The 20,981-nt window shown below is 59.6% G+C and overlaps 1 protein-coding gene across 8 annotated transcripts in view; it reads right to left on the bottom strand.

Annotated features, from left to right (window-relative positions):
• RAP1GAP2 (RAP1 GTPase activating protein 2) overlaps positions 1-20,981 on the bottom strand; it is a 55,376-nt gene that overhangs the window by 7,227 nt on the left and 27,168 nt on the right. For 7 of the 8 annotated variants that reach the window (XM_071816880.1, XM_065852936.2, XM_065852934.2 and 4 more), the window contains 16 exons: positions 13,200-13,284; positions 10,229-10,264; positions 9,604-9,648; positions 9,007-9,039; positions 8,548-8,757; positions 8,094-8,197; positions 7,446-7,524; positions 6,981-7,034; positions 6,800-6,883; positions 5,864-5,964; positions 4,990-5,119; positions 4,621-4,776; positions 3,915-3,986; positions 2,757-2,843; positions 2,408-2,542; positions 316-453 (listed from right to left, as the gene is read on the bottom strand). In XM_071816880.1, coding sequence (XP_071672981.1) covers positions 316-453; positions 2,408-2,542; positions 2,757-2,843; positions 3,915-3,986; positions 4,621-4,776; positions 4,990-5,119; positions 5,864-5,964; positions 6,800-6,883; positions 6,981-7,034; positions 7,446-7,524; positions 8,094-8,197; positions 8,548-8,757; positions 9,007-9,039; positions 9,604-9,648; positions 10,229-10,264; positions 13,200-13,284 — 1,549 coding nt within the window. Of the gene's footprint in view, positions 1-315; positions 454-2,407; positions 2,543-2,756; positions 2,844-3,914; positions 3,987-4,620; positions 4,777-4,989; positions 5,120-5,863; positions 5,965-6,799; positions 6,884-6,980; positions 7,035-7,445; positions 7,525-8,093; positions 8,198-8,547; positions 8,758-9,006; positions 9,040-9,603; positions 9,649-10,228; positions 10,265-11,581; positions 11,649-13,199; positions 13,285-20,981 lie in introns of those variants that run through there. The other variant, XM_071816883.1, reaches the window with a different exon arrangement.

Raw genomic sequence — 20,981 nt, 5'->3', positions numbered from 1 at the left:
ATCCTGCGAGGAATTATGCTGCCTGTAATTCTCAGCCTGTGCATCTACAAAATACGTAATGCCAGAATTTCTTTCATATCTCCTTTGTACTTTGGGGCTGAAAATCCCCAGGAAGGTAATCTTTGGTTCCTCCACAGAACACCCAACTTGAACACAATAGCACTCATAAAATCACACTCTCCCCAAACCTGCTCCTCACCCTGACAGTCCCTGCCTGCACAGAACAGCCAGACTGTGCCAGCGCAGTGCCTGCCAGGCTGGGGAGAGGGACGGACAGAGGGACAGCTGGACAGAGGGACACGCGGCCATGCTCACCGAGAAGGTGGTCTTGGTCACCTCGCCGCTGTTGTGTGCGATGCCCCCGCTGAGGCTGCCCGGGATGCCACCGCCGTGGTGCTTCTTCTGGCTGCCCACCATCGTCTCCATGGAGTGGCTGCGCACCCGGATGGCTCTCTGCGGCCAGAGGGGACAGGGACAGCGGGTCACCACCGCCCTGCGGGGCACTGACCCCAAAGCCCCTCCCAGCTCCGGGCACACCAAAGTGTGACCTGTCTGGTTACCTCTCCACCTTTGAATCCCAGCTGGAGTTAAAGAGATTTTGGAGGCAACAAGCCTGGAGATGTCCAGCACCATACCGATGGTGCACGGGCACTCATTTGCTGCTGGCTCCAGGGCTCACAGAGCTGCAGGCAGAGTTGCACTGGGGTGCACGGGAGCCACAGCCCGTACGGATCCCCAGCCCGTGCCAGGACCGTGGCTGCCCCAACGGCCCCGCACTGCCCATCCAGTAAAAAACACCAAGCAAGAGTCCATTGGACCTGATTTATTTGGGTCAGTAATTTATACAAAATGTGACAGTGTTTGCAAACAGAAATAACCGCCTGCTTGCTTCGCTGCCTGCAGCGCCGGCGGGCACTGGTGCTGTGCCGGCAGGAGGGCTCCTGCCCGGGGGGCTCTGCAGGGCACCCCAGCAGCCAGGGGCCCCCCAGCAGCTCCTCCCCCCAGCGGGGAGGCAAGGCACGACTGGCTTGCTCAGGGCCCAGCAGAGCCAAGCTCCGCTTCCCTCCGAGCAGCCGGGCCCCACCACACGGCCAGGGAGGAGGGGGCTGCGGGCTGGGTGCTGGGAGAGAGGCACTGGGCAAAGAGAAACCACAGGGACCAGGTCTCGCCCCTCCCGGCCCTCGTTCATGGTCTCTCCTGTCCCGCTCACTGTGACAGTGCGTGGTGCAGGACGTACGCCAGGACGCAGCCCAGCAGCGCGGTCGCCAGCCGGCCGGGCACGCGGAGCACGGGGCTCCCCCACTGCCCCGGCACCCCCTGCAACACCAGACAGCACAGCCCGCTCCCTCGTGCACAAAACACACGCAGACATTGATCATTTAACATCGGCGTCTCACACCCTGGGTTGAACACTGTGATGTGACTGCCCAGCATCTCCGTTTCTACAACGTATCTTATACCCAACCAGGGCACACCTGAGCCTCCGGCCCCCACCGTGGGGCCAGGGAGCTGCTCCCCCCGCCACTGCCAGGTGCAGGACGGGGTGACTCGCCCTCCAGCGCCTGTTTCTCTGCCCCACAGAGGAAACTCTGCCCATAGGGTCACTGCAGCAGTTTTCTCCCCACAGCCGCACCCGCCTGCTCAGCTGCACCAGCCTTTGCGTGGCAGAGCTGACGCGCTGGAGCAGGACGGGACGCGGGGGGCTGGACGGGCCAAGGCACGGCCACGGTGTCGCCCACAGCAGGGACACGGTGCCCTGGCGCGGGGGCTCCACTGAACACCCACTCGCGGGTGCAGCCCGGATTCAGCCGTGCCAGCCGCTCCAGCCGCCCCCGCTGCTGTCGCAGGGAGACACCAGAGACTGCGCAACGCTCACCCCTGGGACGCAAGTGCTGCCTCTCCATTTTGAGGGATGTCCCCCGCCACACAGCTGGTCATTGTCCCTACCCCACTGGCTGCTCAGTTTCGCCATTTTATTTCATTTCTTTTTCTCCTCCCCATTTCCTGCCAACCCACTGTCCCTTCTCTGTCCCATGCCCCAGCACTGTCTCCCTTCTCCACACCCAGCAGCTCTTGTTGTGTCTCCCATTTAACACAACCCTCTGGGGACACAGTGGATGCCAGAGCAGGCAGGCGGGACAGGAGGTGCCCAGGGGCTCTGGAGAAGTCACCCCCATGGCGGCACTTGCCAACACCACTACCACATCCGGCTGCTCCTGCTGGGACCAGCTCAGGTGTCCACCAGCTGAGTGGATGCTGGTTCTGGGGAGCCCCCACCTGCTCCCACCACCCTGCTCTCGGGGGACACCCCTCACCCCAACACCACTCATCCACACCTTCCAGCAGAGCGTGCGTGGCCAGCCCGGGTTGAGCCTGAACTCTGCTGTTGGCCAGGAATGGGGTTTACCTTGAAGGACTCCAGAAAGCCTCCATGACCCCCGTTCTCCAGCTTGTCCTCCTCAGGCCCCAGCCCCAGCATGGTCTGTGTGTGCCCGTGGAGCTCGTCGTGGAGATTGTCCAACAAGGCTGCCCGTGTCCGGTCCTGTGGGAGCGAGGAGGAGCTCAGCCGGGGGCCTCGAGGGAGGCGACAGCAGTGCTGACCCAGGGGACCACCGGCTCGTCCCCCCGCTGAGGGCACCAGTGGCCCCAGGGGACCCCATGGCCACCAAGCTGGGCTGGGGACACGCAGCTCTGAGGAGGAACCCGGGCTCCCCGTGCCCGCTGCGGTGCCGGGCAGGGCCGGCGGGCAGCGTTACCTCCAGCTTCGCAAACTTGTCCGACTTGCAGCAGGCGTTCTCGGCGTTGATGAGTTTGGTGAGCAGGAACTCCCGGAACTCGGGGCTCTGCGGGGAGAGGCCGGGTGGCAAACACCAGCCAAAGACTCTGCCTGTCTCTGGCACCGGGGCTGCACCCACCAAACCCAAGCTCCCGGCAACCTGCAGCCCCTCCAGAGGTGGGAGCGCTGGTGGAAAACCCCAGTGGGGCTCAGGGTCCCTCCCACACCAGCCGTCACCCCCGCAGTGACACGAGTGCGCAGCAGCAGAGCCGCAGCGGCTGCCTTGCAGGGTGACACTGTGCAATGCTGCACACCTCCTGCTCCGCCATCAGCCCCGGGACACAGGGTGACACTGTGCAATGCTGCACACCTCCTGCTCCGCCATCAGCCCCGGGACACAGGGTGACACTGTGCAATGCTGCACACCTCCTGCTCCGCCATCAGCCCCGGGACACAGGGTGACACTGTGCAATGCTGCACACCTCCTGCTCCGCCATCAGCCCCGGCGCACAGGGTGACACTGTGCAATGCTGCACACCTCCTGCTCCGCCATCAGCCCCGGGACACAGGGTGACACTGTGTGATGCTGCACACCTCCTGCTCCGCCATCAGCCCCGGCGCACAGGGTGACACTGTGCAATGCTGCACACCTCCTGCTCCGCCATCAGCCCCGGCGCACAGGGTGACACTGTGCGATGCTGCACACCTCCTGCTCCGCCATCAGCCCCGGGACACAGGGTGACACTGTGCGATGCTGCACACCTCCTGCTCCGCCATCAGCCCCGGGACACAGGGTGACACTGTGCGATGCTGCACACCTCCTGCTCCACCATCAGCCCCGGGGCACAGGGTGACACTGTGCGATGCTGCACACCTCCTGCTCCACCATCAGCCCCAGGACACAGGGTGACACTGTGCGATGCTGCACACCTCCTGCTCCACCATCAGCCCCGGGGCACAGGGTGACACTGTGCGATGCTGCACACCTCCTGCTCCACCATCAGCCCCGGGGCAGCACCACAGATCAAAATAAGTGCACAGAAATTCCAGAAGCCAGGCGTGCTTAGAAACATCTCAGACACACACATAGATACGTGTTTTTTATGGCTGGGAAGGTGGTTCCCATCTCAGCCCCTACCTTCTGGAACACGGGCGGGCTGGGCAGGGGGGGGCCGAAGGAGGGAACGTCTTCTCGGGCTGTGACCGACACCTGTGGAGCCAAGAGAACGTTATTCCTGCAGGTGCCACGGGGCAGCCGCGGCACAGACCCCCCTCTCCTGCAGGGCAGCGGCACGGAGCAGGTGAGGCTCTCCCAGCCCAGCCCAGCAGAGCCTGGCCCAGCAGAGCCCAGCCCAGTGCCTGGGCCCGGGTGCATCGCCCCAGCCCCCTCCTCCCCAGCCCTCATCTGTCCACACTCCTGCTCGCAGGAAAGGGTTAACCACACGCAGCTTTTTACGTTATTTCCTATGAATTCTGTGCTCCTCTGTGGCTCTAAGCAGCATGCTTTTGGTTGAAAATTATGTCTTACTGGATCTCTTCAGAGAAAACAGACAGATCAGACGGTTTATGCCACCTGCACTTGAGTGATGTGTTAGACGGGTATGAGCTGTTCTGAGGTTTATGCAAATACCGAGTAGCATAAAAAATTGTTAGCAAACGAGCATGCTATTACATATGCACATATTTTATACACATATGTATGTATATACACACGCTATGTAATAACGCATACATAAATATACATGTGCGTATATCCATATGCATGTTTCGCATACGCGCACACATTCCGGTGAGCTGTAGCACTGGCTGTACCACGGAGCGGACGGGCAGCCTCCGTCCCTCACCTTGTACGTGGTGTTCTCTGCCCCGGGGTTCTCCACCTGCACCACGATGTAGGCGTGCAAGAAGTTGGAGGCGATCATGTCCGGGACAAACGGCGTGTTCTCCTCTTGGAAGATAACGGCCACGATGTCGTTGCCAATGTGCCGCTTCCTCTGGAGCTGAGCAGGAAGGGAAACGTTTGGGAGGTAACGCCGGGCGGCTCTGCTCCTTGGGAGCAAACCCAGCTCTGGGCACAGAGCCTGTGTGTGCCGGGAGCCCAGGGAGCCACCACCCGTGTCACCGCCCGTGCCACTGCCAGCTGGGCCGGCGGCGCCGGGCAGGGCAGCGCATCCCGACTCGGACACGTCTGCGCAAGGGAGCTCGTCTCTTACTTGCTGCGTGTCCCCTTCAGTAAACGGCAGCTTCGTAGAGACGTGAAACATTATCTCCCTGTCCCTGAACACCGTGTACACAGACTCTGTCCCCGTCTGCCCGTGGCTGACATCCAGACCTCCTCGAAAACTGGAGAAGAAGGGAAAGGCGGGCAGAAACGAAGAAATATTAATTGAAAGCTTAGCAGAGACTGCCGGCGGCTGTCAGGGGATGGTGACAGAGCAAACCAGCTCATTTATCTTTATCTAGCAGCAAGCAAATTGGAAAGAACAAACTGTGCGTCACGTATGGTAACCAAGCATCGCCGTCACCACTCTGAAACCCCGCGTGTGCGGCAGAACGGCGCCGGACGCTGGGGCTGACGGCAGCCGTGGCACCAGCCGTGGCACCACCATGGCACCGGCGGTGGCACCACCATGGCACCGGCGGTGGCACCGGCCGTGGCACCACCATGGCACCGGCGGTGGCACCGGCCGTGGCACCACCATGGCACCGGCGGTGGCACCACCATGGCACCGGCAGCACCACTGCCCGCGCCTGCCAGCCCCTGCAGCCAGGTCCCGGCCCGTGCCACGGCTGAGCCAGCAGCACCGGACAGGGCACGTTTCCTCATGAAATTCTTCGTCTGTGGTTGACTATAACCGGATTTTCTCACTGCCTCCCAAGTCCAGGAAAGGAACCTTTTCTCTCTTACAGCTCAATTTTTTTTAACTCCCCCAGCTTTGTAAAACAAGCCAAAGCTATATTTGCTTCTGGTCTGTACATCCCGCTCATGAGCGAGATGACTTCTGTTCTCACACAGGAGATATTTTTACATATGACACAGTCTCTTGTTAAATGTATTTGTAAAAACATTCTATTTATTTAGCTTACCCTTTGAAGTCCTGGAGCGTTATGGTGTCTCCCAGAAAACTTAAGAAGTTCTTGAAGGCAGCGCTCTCTTCATTATTGCCGAACAACTCCTCCTCTTGGGTCTACAAAACACGGGGCGCGTCTTTGGAGAGCCCAGCCCTGCCTGTCCCCAGAGCCAGCCGGGGACACCAGCCCTGGGGACGGCTGTGGCCCTGCCACCACAGCACCGGGCTGATGGAGCCACAGAGACCCCGCGCTGCCTGAGCCGAGCGTCACCAAAGCCACCGTCCCCACCGGGAACCACGCGCCGGGACAGCCCCGCACCCGCGGCTCCCAGCGCGGGCCAGTCGTGGCCACTCAGCCACCAGGGCGCCCAAAGGTGACGGTGCTGAGACCAACCCCTGACTGACAGCAAGGGACCTTCGGATAACATATGGGAAATACCCAAACTCAGACGAATCCTCCTTGGAAAATCCAACTCTTAATCATCCCATTTCAAAACAACGAGACCTTAATTATGGTCTTGCATGAGTTACTCAATCCAAAACCAAATGCAATATGTAAAGATAACGAGAGCGCCTGTCAGAATAATCTTCGGTGAGTTATACGACTCGGCTGCCTCCGCGCTCCCCATCCGGAGTCCCTTGGCTGATGACAGCATCTGCAGCACACGCGTCTCCTTAGCCCACAGTCCTACCAGACAAACCTAACTGCTTCCCTGTCTAAACATATCTCTGATTAAAACACCATGCCTGCTAAAATCTATTTTCACATCCGCTTTTCCCCACAGCGGCTTGTGGGCTGATTTCCATACTGAATTTTTTCAGTCACATCATTTTTTAATGAGTCGGGGAAACATTCGAGCAACAAGAAATGCATTATTAGTGAGGATACCCATTAACACAGTGTCTTGTACGTGACAACACTAACTGCAGGGCCGAATCCGTGGTCACTCACCTGCCTGAACTTCTGGTAGATCACACCAAACTTGAACGTGTTGTTGACCTCATGTTCATCGTAAGACACTATCATCTGGGACGCCTGCAGTAAAAAAACATAGCAATTATTTCATTTGGTAGTTCAAAACACAACGAACTCTCTGCTGAATCTGCGACCGCCTTGGGATAAGTCACCTCACCTTGGGGTACAGAACTGGGTTGAACTTCAGGCCGGAGGCGTCATCGCAGAAGGCCTGTGGGCAAGGGGAAAGAGCCGTCAGTGCCGGGTCCCCGGGCACGCGGAGCAGACGCCCTGTCCTGCCGAAACCCCACGGTGAGGCCGTGAATGTCCCATGAAGGAGCCGACTCCAGCCTCTGACTGCAGGAGCTCCCCTCTTTGCACCTCTTGTTGGGACGCCCCATGGTCTGGCAGGTACCCAGCAAGACAAGTCCCAGGTCCCTCTCCGGGCCAAAGGTTTTGCCACGTCCCCACCTGCTCCCCGAACCAACCAGCGACCTGCCCAGGATCAGCAGGAAACCTACAGCAGGGCCAGCACGTATCTCTGCCAACCAATGCCTCCCAACAGCACCCAACGCCACCCAACACGCCCGAGACCAGCAGCACGGGCTTTGCTGCCACTGTCACAGCCCAGCCGGCATTTTACCTTTGCGATCTGGGGGATGCTGGGGAGCTTGCTGAATCCTGCCAGGGGGATCCTTTCATGCAGCGTCTTCACTTTGGACCTGCCAGAGGAGCAGAAAGGAGCAGAGGCTGGGGAGCGCCGGGGCAGAGCCGCCGGGGCAGAGCCGCCGGGGCAGAGCCGCCGGGGCAGAGCCGCCGCTGCAGCCGCGCTCGCCGCCCGGCACACGCAGCCAACGCTCCGCCGGCTGCGGGAAACCGCGCTCTGCTGAGCTTGTTGGGCCTGCCGAGTAACCACAGGCTCTGTTTGTCTGCTCCTCTCTGCAGCTCTTAAAATATTCATAGTTTGGAGGGAAATGACACAAGGGTTCAGATGCGCTGGGCTTGTCAGCTCACCGAGGGAAGGTGAGAGATGCGCCTGGTGTTACCCCGCCTCACGGAGAGCCTTACGCTCCTTCCAGCAGGTTTAGCAGCAGAACAGTCTCGTGTTCATTGGGGAGGTCAGGCAGCCCCGGCGCAGAGCCGGTGAGAGAGCAATGCTGCTGGTTCCCCCCGCACCCCGAGCCCCCGTCGCGCCAGCCCGCGCTGCCCGGCTCCCGCACCCACAGCGGGAGCGAGAGAAGGGACCCCAGAGAGAAAACACTTTGTTAAACAAAGCTTTTCCTTTCCATACCTGAGTATAATCCTCAAATATTCAGTGCCATCTGTCTCCTCACACTTAATAGAAAGGATCAGATTTCCAAGGCTACTGGCTGTACAATAAAAATTTAAATGATCCTGAAAATAGAAAACAGTGTGTTAGCAGTGGGGGATGCAGCTTGCCCACGGCAAGGACGGTGGCAGGAGTCACCTGCCACCCCGGCACCCCCGCCCCTCAGGGACACACACCCGCACCCCCCCTCGCAGGGACCAGCCTTTAACCCCTCTGCCCGTGGACTTTACCACCCTGCTCCCGGGTCTGGCAGAGGGAGAAGAGGATTACGGGCTGCGAGCGACGGGGCGGGCGGGCGGCTGCCACAGCTGGGCCCCCAGACAGGGCCAGCTCAGCACCCCTGTGCCCACCGGGTGTGCCCCTTGAGGGGGTGTGCAATTCGCAGCTGACCAGCCACACGCAGAGGGGCACCCACCTTCCCCAGAAAATGCTTCCTGTAGGCCCGCGCCTCCCCCTTGCACTCCAGCCGGTAGCCGTAGGCGCTGGGGCTGAGGTTCTCCTCCTCCTCCTCGCAGATGCTGCTGTCGGAGGAGGTGGGTGTGCCGAGGTTCTCGGGGTCCTCAATCCAGTACCCACCAAACTGGGGCAGGATGATCAGCGGGTACGGGCTGCCCTTCTCCAGGATCTGCAGGGACACGGGAGGGCTCGGGCAGGGCTGGGGGCAGGGGCTCACCACCCCCCGTGCTGCCCCACACCATGGAGGCAAACCCAGCCCCTCTCCAAAACATCCCCTGGAAGGACACATCCTGTGAGGAGCAGCACGGCCGCGGGGGTGGGGGGGAAGGTGTCTGAGCAGCTCCTCTGGGAACAGGGTCCCCACCAGCTGCCCTTCATCGGCACTTTTGGAAAGGCACCTTTGGCTCAGGGCACCCACCTCATCGATGCTGGGGTACGGGATGTAGTCTTCCTGGAAAAAGGAACCAAAACACCACGCGTGACCGTGTGTTCCCCACCAGCCACCCCTTACGACTGCAGTCGCGCACACCCAGCCCGGGCAGCGTCCTCCCCATCCCCACGCCCTGCACGAGCGCCAGGCGGTGACGGGGACCGACGCTCCTGTTGGATGAGGCCACTGTGTGCGGTGACGGGCACAATCCCCAGGAGCGGTGCCACCACGCTGCCTGGGGACACGGCGCACGGAGTGTCCCACTGGGGCTGCAGGGAAGCGCTGCAGCACAGCACCGCGAGTCCTGTCCCAACGGCCCCGCCAGCAGCGCGGGCTCAGCTCTGCGCAGAACCGGCCGCGCCACACGGCTCCGCCGCTGACACACACGGGTTTGGACATAAAGCTGGATTAGGGATTTACAGGCACCACTCTCTCCATCTTCGCAATTCAATCAGTGCCTTGTTTTTAGATAACATTTAAATCCTTTCCAGTCCTTGAGTGACTGCCTTGACAAGACACATTAAAGCCCTGAGGTAAGGGGGGGACGCTTGAAGAGATGCACACAAGAAACAAAATTCAACCAACCTTATGTTTCTGGCTTCCAGTCCTCTGTTCTTCAAGCTTTGGTGCCTGTTTAGAAAAAAATAAATGCCTGAAAAATTCAGATGTTTTCAACAACGGAGATGAAACCACAAGGGTATTTTGCTACATGGAAATCACTGTGACACGAGTGGCGTGAGCAGAAGGGGTTTGTGCCCAGATTGAGCCAGGCAGAGCTGCTGGCTCCATCGTAACAGCAAGAATGGGTGACGGGGATGTGGTGGGACAGGACCTGGGACACAGCGCCACTGCACCGCAAAAGTGTAAATGAGAGGCAGGGACTATCACTTCCCAGGTGCCGGCACAGCACCAAACGAAGTGTCCCATATCCCCATCCAGCTTCATCTCGATTTCCCCAGGATGGGCTCCAAAAGGAAACCCCTGTGCTGCGATCCTGTGGAGCGGGGACAGCCCCGCGTGTGGCCGGGTGGCACCGGCTGTCTGACAGCACCTGGCCCAGGCGGAGTTCGGAGATGGCAAACCCTGCTGGCACTGGGCGCGGGAGCACCCAGCACACCAAACGCAGACGGTGCTGTGGGATCTCTGTCCTCGCAGCCGCTGCTGGGCAGGAACATGCGGCGCTACCGGCACACACGCTGCTGCTGCTCACCTGCATTTTCTCCAGCATTTCGAAGAATTCTGCAGACTGGAAAAGAAAAGAAGGAAATCTCCAGTTCAGTTAGAGCAGAGGTGAGGTGAGCCAGCCCAAGGCACAGGCAGGCAGGGCACGGGACCCCCAGCCCGCCCTGGGCACGCTGCTCTGGCCCGCAGCAGGAGCAGCAAGCACGGACCCTCTCTCCCTGTGCAAATCAATACTCTGGCAAACGAGACCCCCGCAGCAGCCTCCCCATGTCCCTTACCTTGCCAGGTCCGAGCCCCGGGCTCTGTGTGTCACCTGCTGTGGGGACACCGGCAATGCCGCTGCTGGCAGCACTGGGCTGCCCGTGCAGGGTTAACAGCCGACTTGCCAAATGAACTAAAGAGATTAGTGAAGCCTGGGCTCTGATTAAACCCCGTGTGGCTCCTCTGGAGAGCAGCCCAGCCCTGCAGCCAGGGATCGCGTCCGCTCCCCCGCGTGCTGCCCGCTCGGAACCTGCCCTGGCCACGTTTCCAGCTTTAGACTGTGCCCCATTTTTATCTGCTGCACGTACGGGAGGAAAAACGAACCCCAGGCTCAGAAGAGCTCTGTGCCCTAAGCTGGGAGCACTTTAAGAAAACTTCTTTATTTTGAGCTTGGCTTAGATTCCAGTTTGTCTTCAGGTGTCTGAGAAAGACAAATGCCTCTTGAGTCAACTAAAACGATTTCCAGGTGCCACTCCAGCTGCCGCCAGAACCAGAGAAGCAAACAGCACAGCAGCACCGGCTCCACCTGCTGCAGCGCGCTCCCGCAGAAAACGCGCGCACGCTGAATCCAGCGGACCGCCTGCACCCCTCGGGGCCGACGCACACGGGAAGCCGAGCTTTACTGGCCCACAAATACTTTGGTTGCTATAGTGGAGACAATGACAGCGTTGTGCTGCCCGGCAGGAAGCGATGTCACCTGCAGGACAGGTGACACTCACACAGCTGGGTCACCAAGACTGTCTGCTCCAAACTAAACCTGCATCTGCTTCTCAAATGCAACACCAGGGTGGGCAGCTGCTTCCCAGCCACCTTTGGCAGGACAAACTGCCCCCAGCTCGGCCTAAAGACCTCTGAAATGCAAAATAACCTGAAATGGTACAGTTGCTGCTCCTTTCCTGCTCAGCACCCTGGGTGAGTTTAGCGAGCAGGTACTGCAGGTGAGGAGTGCCCAGAGCACAGGCTGCGGCACAGCCGGTAAGCGCCGGCTTTGGACCTTTCCAAAGAAAATGGCACCCAGAGAGAACACCCTGCAGCAGGCGGGAGCCGCCTCGGGCAGCACAGGGGGGCAGGGGCCTGCCCAGCACCCTCCCCGCCACCCCGGGGGTCACCGAGCACTCACCAGGCCCCGGAAGAAATCCACCATCTCCCTGGCGCCACCCCAGTGCCGCCCCCACATCAGCCGCCACCACCAGACTGTCCCACGGGCACCAGCCCCGCCGGCCCTCCCAGCCCCACACCCCTGCGTTAATGTTTCTCCAGGCAGGGGCACGGCAGGGCTGCTGCTCTGTTAGCGCACAGGGTGGCTCCCGGGAGGCAAAGGGCCTGAAACTGGTTGGGCAGGAACCAGTGACAGTTTGCAGGGCATGGGCAGGCTCCTGCCGGGGCGCACGGTGCCTTGGCGGGATGCACAGTGTCCCGGTGGGATGCACAGCCCCAAGGTGGGATGCACGGCATCCCGGTGGGATGCACAGCCCCAAGGCGGGATGCACGGCGTCCCGGTGGGATGCACAGCCCCAAGGCGGGATGCACGGCGTCCCGGTGGGATGCACAGCCCCAAGGCGGGATGCACGGCGTCCTGGTGGGATGCACAGCCCCAAGGCGGGATGCACGGCGTCCCGGCGGGATGCACGGCGTCCCGGTGGGATGCACGGTGCCTCGGTGGGATGCACAAACCCCCGCAGGACCTGCTCCTCTGCAGCCTGACGAGGTGCTACAGCTCGTGTCACCAGTGAACTGTGTCAGCTCCTTCCCGTGCCCAGGTCATACACAAAACACATCAGAAGCTCCACTAATAAACTCCTCCGACTTAATACTCTATCTCCAAGCCAACTTGCTCTTAACAACCATTTAACCAGGTTCTTGGCCATCTCATAATCCTCACATCCATCTCATCTCCAGCTGAATGAGTCATCTCCCAGGTGGCAGCACACTGAGTGCCCTGCAGCAACCTGGGCAGAAGAGCCACAGCTGCCTCTGCCTGGAAGCTGGTATTGTAGAAATTTCTCAGGTTACTCTGACGGAAGTTACTTTTCGTGAACCTGCGTTTCAATTTGTCCTGTTTAGTTGAATTTGCTCTGAAGCTTTGCCGGGGTCACCACCTCGGCTCTCTGCACTGCCCTGTGTGGCACAGGGCTGCACGCTCCCCACTTGCTGGAGGCTGAGGGAGATAAATATGAGCTGGCAGCTGCAGAGGTGCCAGTCGGCCCTGGCTCAGGCAGGACCAGCTTCCAGGTCTCACCATGTTACTCGTCACCCTCTCCCGCTGGGTTTGGGAAAACCCCAAGAGGGGCAGAGCCCTGCAGAGGCGGCTGGCACAGGCAGAGCGGGGGACAAGTTGTGTCCCGCGACCCGCTGGCTCCTGCGTAGCCAAAGGCCGCAAAGAGTGGTCCTGGGGATGTGAGCGGTGGGTCGGACCCCTCCAGCGGTGCCAGCCCGCGGGGACACGCCATCTGCCCCGTGCTGGCCGGCACCCGCCCGCCGCGGTGCCCAGGGGTTCGTTAGCGGGAGAGCAGCGCTGGGACTCTGCACCCTGACGGCACCGCGCGGCAGGAGCGGCGGCGCAGGACGGGCTCTGAGCGCGCCGCGGGCTGAGCTCCAGAAACCACCCACGGCTGCTGCCGGGAACAGCCCGCAGCCGCTGCGTTGGCAGCGCCGCTCCTCGCCAGCTTCGGCTTCCAAAACCGGCCCCTGGGCTGGAGCGCGCGCCCACGGCCGGCGCAGCGTCCCCGCGCACTCACCTTCATGGTCGGCGGGGCGGTGAGTGGGGGGGACAGCGGCCGCTCCGCGACGGGCACATCCGCACTGCTCAGCAGCTCCTGCTTCCTGAAAAACCAAAGGCGGGCACGTCAGCCTCCCGCGCCCCGAGCAGAGCGCCAGGCGCAGATAAGGGCTTATCTCCTTTCGCAAAGCCGCGGGTGTGTGGGGCTGCCTGTAAAACAACGTCTCTTGAATCTGAGAATAAAACAGACAGCCAGCATGGAAAGACGGTGCGAGTCACCTGAGGAGCCCCGTGCGCCGGGCAGGCTGGGACCCGCGGAGCGCCCGGGCTCCCGGCTGTGGGGCCGGGGACCAGCGGTGCTGGCGGTGCTGGGCAGCGGAGCGGGGCAGCAGGGCTCATTTCCATGACAACCCGTCCCCACGCTTTCCCTCCGTCTGGCACAGTCCCTGTCTGGGCAGGATTTGTGGCCGATCGCCCTCCCGGCAGCCACGGATGGTGGAGGAGGCTTCTGGCTTGGTGACACCGCTGTAGGACACAGGGACACCCCTGCACAGTTTGGCTGGGTGCAGCCAAGGCCCCTCCACCACAGGGTGCTGGGCACGGGAGCTGGATTTGGAAAAGGCGTTGTGACAACACGAGACCCTGGGGAAGTCAGGAGCAGCCCCCGTGCCACAGCCCGGCCACAAAAGCACCACACAAAAGCCCCACAGGCTCGAGAAGGTGCAACCTCAGCCCCCGCGACCACCCGATAAAAACACCCCGTCCCTGCTCCGCCAGCGGCTCCCCGGGCAGACAACCAAGCCGCCGCTCGCAGCCGAGCTGCCAGATGCTGCTCTGGGAATCAGAAAATCTGAGATTTAATTTCGTTTCCTCCCGTCCCTGCCAGGTTAGTCCTGCAGAAACCGGGCCAAAATGTCCAACTGTTTATCTGGCAGTAACGAGGTTTGGTTCCCATGGCAGCCGCCCTGGGACGCACGGCGCGGCGCAACCACGGCCGCGCTCACCGGGGGAAGCACCCAGCGGTTTGTGTCCAAACGTGAATCTGGACCAAGGACTGACACTTTACATGACTTTAAACCAATATACATCTTTTATTCTTTCTATTTTTTAAATCGGAGCACGTCAAATTTGCCTTTCATTATTTCGGCTCATTTAAGCTCTTAGTATCTTCCAGTTTCCCAGTGAAAGAAATGAATTAAAATTATGTGAGACTGCATGGGCGATAGCAGAACTCACGTCCTGCCCACCCGTTCTGTGTGCCCAGCTCTTTCCCTTTCTGCTCTCCACAAACTCACCCCGACTCCGCTGATGAAAAAGAGCCGAGGATGACAGATTTCCACGGTTCGCTCTTTGGCTTTCCAGGATCCGGCAGCACAGCCTGATGTGGAGCAAACCCCTTACCCTCTGCTCTGCCTGCTCTGGACCTGAGCGCTGCCTGATGGCACTGACCTGCACCGGGGCCTCAAAGGCACAAAATGTATCAGACTGAAGTTACAGGGATGCGCACAAATAATCTGATTTGATCTGGGATTTGTAACAGGTTGCCATAGCATCATATTCTGAGTATTATAAAATCACTCACACAACTTAACAACGTGTTCCTCTGTCACATGCTGATTGCTTCTTTGGGGCCAAACTGATGGAACTGCTCCTGCAATTCTGGGAGAGCAAAACAAACCCATTCACCAGCCACCGCTTGTAATCAGCCTCCGTGCCCTGGAAATCTGTTATGTTGAACTGCAACAACTCACTGGGATGATTCAGTCTGCCGTCAGCTACGGGGGTCAAGGGCCATCAGCCTAATTTCCAAACAGATTACCCTCATGGGATGATAAATGAATCATGAGGAAGATCAGCACATCGTTATCTGTGCACCGCGTGCATGCACGCAGAGGCAGCCCAGGGATCTCCCTGGGGATGACACCGGAGCAGCAGATGCTCTCGGCAGCCCCACGCCAAGACCCCATTCCTGCCCAGCACCGGTGGCACAAGCGTCTGCAGAGCCTGAACCACAGCAAAGGTCCCAGGCAGTCACGCCAGCAAGGACCAGGGGCAGGGGATGCACCCTGAGGTGCCGGGACCGAGCACCCACCCACAGCAGAGACCCCGAGAAGAAGCCCTGGGACATTCAGCCCCCCGAGGGTTTCCTGGGGATGCCGGTGCCCGCAGGCTGCGAGTGTCACCGCTCAGCTGCAGGACAGCCTCCCGCGGCACGGCCCCGCTGCTCCACAGTCGCTTCCCCAAGGCTCTTCCACCCCGTCCTGCACCGGGACGGTGCGAGAGAAAACAGCTCCTGCCCAAGCAGCCTGAGCGCAGCCGCGGTACGGGACGGCAATCGGAAGTGCAGGAGGGCAATTAGGAAGTAGGGGAGAGGATGAGGTGGGGAGCGACAGCAGGAAGAGTGTGATGAGCTTCAGCCTGGCCTTGGCATGGCACAGCTCCAATCAACAGCCTCCGCGGTCCCTCCCCACTCGCCTCTCCCAGGGACCACAGGACACGCGTGGCTCAAGGGTCGATAACACACCCAAAGGCAGCACCCGGGGACGGCCGGGCAGCCCGGTGCTTCACCAGTCCCAGACCCCCAGCACACCCTGCCCCGGCCGGGCAGCCCGGTGCTTCACCAGCCCCAGACCCCAAGCCCACCCTGCCCCGGCCGGGCAGCCCGGTGCTTCACCAGCCCCAGACCCCGAGCCCACCCGGCCCCGGCCGGGCAGCAGCACCCGGGGTATGCGGGAGCATCCCTGGGCTGCGCAGCTGGACACCAGCCTTCCCGGAGGGCAACGCGGGCATCGCTTTCAGAATTCTATTTCTTTGTTTTTCTCATTAGGCAAATTAAGAGAGAAGGAAAAGAAAGAATTAGAATCCTACACACTTAGCAAATCTAATTAAGGAAATACCTTAATGCAGTTATGCAGCCCAACTGCAGGGTTTCCTAACAAAGACAGTGAGATCAGCCCTCGGGACCCTGTTCCACACTGGGGGCACTGGGAAGGCTCAGCCCATGCGGCCGGGGCTGCTCCCCTGCTTCTCCCAAACGGGAGCACATGGGGACTTTTCCCCCACTTGGGTGTGTGGGCACGGGGTTTGTAATGCTGGCAAGTTCCCAACACAGCCAGGGCAGGCGGAGTCATTCTGTTGCCTTTAGAGCATCCCTGATTGCATCCCAAAAGCGCCTGTGAATTCATGTCCTGGATTTGGTAAACCCCACGGTCACACTGAGACTGTGACTAAAATGCCCCATTCAGCACAGAGCCAGGGCTACCGAGAGCCCTGCAGCCCCGAGCCTTCCAGCCAAACCTCTGGGCACACACCTCCCTCCGCTTCCTCCGTCGAAAGCCTAATGAAAAACTTCTAATGCATCCCACCTTCTTGTTTTATTCATCTGATTTACCAGACAGACTCTAAATTGACACGGTACATTCATATAAATTACGCGTGGGAAGGGGAGATGTCAACATATTATCTGACACGGCAAAGTGTTTTGCAGCAAGGGGTGAGCTCTACCTTTTGTTCCACTGTGTAAATTAAACACGGAGCATCGCCGGTTACCTTTATGCCTACACCTAATTCTGCAGATGAAACCTGGCCTGAGGAGGTGCAAAACTCCTGCAGCAACAGGTCCAGGCTGTCTAGATCCAGTAACCTTGAGAAGGACAGCAAAGACTGTAAATTAACTGCCTCTATTTTTGGAGCCATCATTTTTTTTGTCCTTGATGGGCATCACCTTGCCAGCTGCTCCCTTTTTAGTTTATTTAATATTAAATGGCCAGCGTCTGAAGTTTTCACGGGGAGCTGTGCTTCTGTATTGCTGCTCATCCCCACAGCACCGGCGCGGTGGGAGCAGATCCCAGGCGCTCGCCCGCCCCCGGGGGTCCCTCATCCCCGCTCCCCACAGGCAGGTCCCACACTGCGGCTCAGGGCTGGGACCGAGCTCCTGGACACCAGACCTGCTGACACCCCGCACCGAGGCCACCGGGAGCCCGGCTGACACCCCGCACCGAGGCCGCCGGGAGCCCGGCTGACACCCCGCACCGAGGCCGCCGGGAGCCCGGCTGACACCCCGCACCGAGGCCGCCGGGAGCCCGGCTGACACCCCGCACCGAGGCCGCCGGGAGCCCGGCTGACACCCCGCACCGAGGCCACCGGAAGCCCGGCTGACACCCCGCACCGAGGCCGCCGGGAGCCCGGCTGACACCCCGCACCGAGGCCGCCGGGAGCCCGGCTGACACCCCGCACCGAGGCCGCCGGGAGCCCGGCTGACACCCCGCACCGAGGCCACCGGGAGCCCGGCTGACACCCTGCACCGAGGCCGCCGGGAGCCTCCAGCCACCTGCTCTTAAGTTGCAAAAAACCAGCAAGCCAAAAATGTTTTGGTTGGTTTTTTTTTTCAACAGAGACAAGGGCACCGCGCTGAGAATTTACACCTGGAAATCTGCAGTGAGCGCCTGAATGAGGCACCTTACCCTGACTTTGCACAGCTCCACATCCAATCCGGGGCCTCAGGCAGGCGAGATCTCGCTGCATCATCGCCCGTCCCGGAGGAGGCTGCAGAGGACACGCTGCCGCAGGGCTCCGCTGCCTCCGCACAGCCCTGCGCCCCCGGACCCCACACCAACCGCTGTCACCGTGCTGACCACGCACACCCGGCGCTGCTGCTGCTTGAGCTTAACCAGGCGCAGGGCAGAGCTGCCGAGCAGCAGCTTCCCTGACAAACTGACCGGCCGGCACGTCCCGGGCTCAGGCCGGCCCGGCCCGAAGCGCCACTTCCCTGCACTGAACCCCAAGAGTCAACGAAGAACAAGCGCAGCATTTTCTGGTCTAGACTCCCTGCAATAACTTACGTGTTTGCAAACTGCCAGCCTGCACCTGTGCGCACGCAGCCGCCCCGACCGCGCAGCTCCCACAGCGGGAACCAGCCCCTGCGCAGAGCAAGGTGACATTTAACTGCCAAGGAGTTTGGCTTTAATTACTCCTCTGCACCACGAGTACTGTTGAGAACGGTTTGAAGCGTCCTGCACTGTGCGGGCAGTGGTGCCTGTGCTGGCTGGGGGATCGCTGCCCGTCCTGCTCGGGGATGGCAAGGAGCAGCTCCTGCTTTGCCTGCACCTCCACAGACACCAGGTTCTTTCCCACTGGCCAAGGACTTCCCGCTTGATCTGGCTGGGAAAGTGAGGCTCAATATGAAAATAGTGGCATAAAGAGATTTTTGTCATTTACAAATTTTGCTGTCTGATGCCCCTTTCAGGAGCGCAGAGGACACACTGATTTCCCGCAGCATTTGGGTAACACAGCCAGGGCACTCGTGAACCTTTTAAAACCAAAAGCTGGTCTGATCCAAGTCCTGACACCCACGAGCCAGCGAGCCTTGGGCAGCCCCTTCCGAGCTCCTTCAGTAATGTGTGAATTGCAGAGAACAGCTCCAGAAACCAGCAGCTCCAGCCACAGGCAGAACTGGCTCCCAACGACCAGGGGCCACTGTCCCCACCTGAGCACCCACAGCAGGGGCTGGTGGGGAGAGGCCCAAAATGCACAGGGTGCTGCTCTGGTGACCTGAAACCCATGGGGGTTAAAACTTGAACAGCACAAAGATTTCACTGGTGGCTCAGGGAGACGTCCATGGGAACCCCTCACTGAACCCAGCAGCGAACGAACCGCAGTGACAACAGACATTTGCCATATTCCCCATTGCCCACAGCGCAGCTGAGACCAACAAGCGAAGGCAGGGGTGTACCTACATCACCGCACCCACCGGAGTCACCCCCAAGGCAACAGCCACCGTCACATTACTTGGCTTGTGCGCAGGACATTCAGGAAAATGGATTTAGGTGGAAACACCCAGTTCCAAATCCGAGGTTTCTGGAGCAGGACGAGCCTGAGCCTCCCCAGGCCCCAGCGCACAGGACCGGCACGGACAGACCGGCACGGACAGACCGACTGCGGGCAGCGGAGCAGGCGAGCGGCGCCCGGCTCCGCAAGGGGAGCACGGGGAGGTCGGTTTGTTGTGCTGCACTTTGCTGGGTTGCTAACAAGGAAAGGGACATGGGCCACCAGGGACTCCGCAGCTGCCACCAATCCTGCCAGGCTTGCATATGGCTCATGTAAAGCAAAATTCAATTGCAAACGCAGAACAAAGACCGAATGTAGGAGGAAAAAAAGAAAATAGGAGCAGGTGGAAGAACAGAGTCCCTTTTGACGCCGCCGCTAGCAGTCCCTTCCTTTTCCTGCAGATTATGTCACTTTGATGGCCCTGGCAGCTTGCGTAAGGAGAAGCAGCCATCGTGAAGCACTGCTTGAATTCTTGCAATCACTCCCATGAAGACTTCTCAGTCCAGAACAGACAGGAAAAACACTCCTCAGGGTCTTGTTCTCCCTTTGAGATGGCTGTGTGGGTCTCATTGTCCTCAGCAAACCCTGCAGCAAGAGCCACACTGAGCGGTTTGTGCTCAGCACATGACGGCGGGGAAAAAATAAACCCACCCAGACTCACACATCGCCGGGCAGACTCGACTTCTGCGAGAGCTCAACGCCAGACGTTCTCCTCAGCCCTTAAGTGTCACGCAGAGCTCATTCATAGAAATGTGGCACCTAGGGGCAAGACAACTCTTTGGGAAACACCCTGCTCAGCGTGGCTGTGAAGCACTTCCCTCCCTGGCAGGCAGACACGGGATGGCCAAGGAGTTTCGGCAGGGATGATGTTCGGAGGAGCGTTCGCGCCCCTGCCCATGGCGCAGAGCCCCAGCACTCAGGCGCTCCATACACACAGCACACGAGAGCTGGAGAAGAGGCCCCAGACCACAGAGCTCTGGGGCAACACGGGGGACCCAGCCACCCCCAGAACAGCCAGCCCCTCCAAAACCTGCTGGAGCCCGGGCCCATGGGCAGAGCCGCAGCAGGGATGGGCCCGGGCTCAACCAGCCAAAAGCCAGAGGGGTAACAGCAGGGGTGGGAATGGCAGAGCCTGCTGGGGCACCGCAACGCAGCCCCTGCACCCCACAGCCCGGCCTGGGTGAACACCCGTCTCTGCCGTTAATTCATCACCATCAGGACCTGAGGGCTGATTTTACCAGCTGTTCGGCTTTGATGATCTACCTAAAACCCCACACAGGAGGAGAAAATATCGCCAAACAACACACGAACTGTACAGGAAGGCCACCACTAAGTCACAAAAGCATCACTAAATCCTGCTCTCAAGGCACAGCACATAAGGCAGCAGCACCAAAAGAGAGGATATGGACCCTGTGGCCCAACCATCTTACTCTGACTTTTCAGGCTCACAGACTGGGGGATACTTTACAATTAAGATTCAAAATAATCAGTTCTTCATTCATATGGTTTTGGTACAAATCCACAAATTAAACAAACAAACAAGAAACCCCAAACCCTTAATCCACAGCAGTGTTCACGTCGCTTCCACCTCGAACCAGAAGTGTGCACACCACTGAGGTTTGGATGCATATTTCTTACTATTTTTAACAGCAAAGTTGCCAGAGCAGCACAGTTCTGGAGAGAGAACTCCCTGACCGAGGACACGCAGCATAAATCAGAGCAGGGTAAATCTTTGAAGCCAACAGCAACTCCTGTTAATGATGGGGGGGAAGCGGAGCCAAGCAGATGCTAGCTAACACAATATTGCAAACACACTATTTCCTCAAAACACAAAGTTGAACATAAAGTACAATCCGTGGCTTAGTCAATGAAAGATGAAACCATTTGTCAGCTGTTCCCGAGCGAAGAGACAAAGCTGTTGAGCTGAGTTAAAGCAGTCCTGTGAGCGAGGCGATCCCTGACAGAGAACGGTCCT

This window comes from Patagioenas fasciata, chromosome 19 (assembly GCF_037038585.1).
Source record: "Patagioenas fasciata isolate bPatFas1 chromosome 19, bPatFas1.hap1, whole genome shotgun sequence".
Classification (NCBI taxonomy): Eukaryota; Metazoa; Chordata; class Aves; order Columbiformes; family Columbidae; genus Patagioenas; species Patagioenas fasciata.
This window is presented reverse-complemented; position numbering and strand designations above follow the sequence as displayed.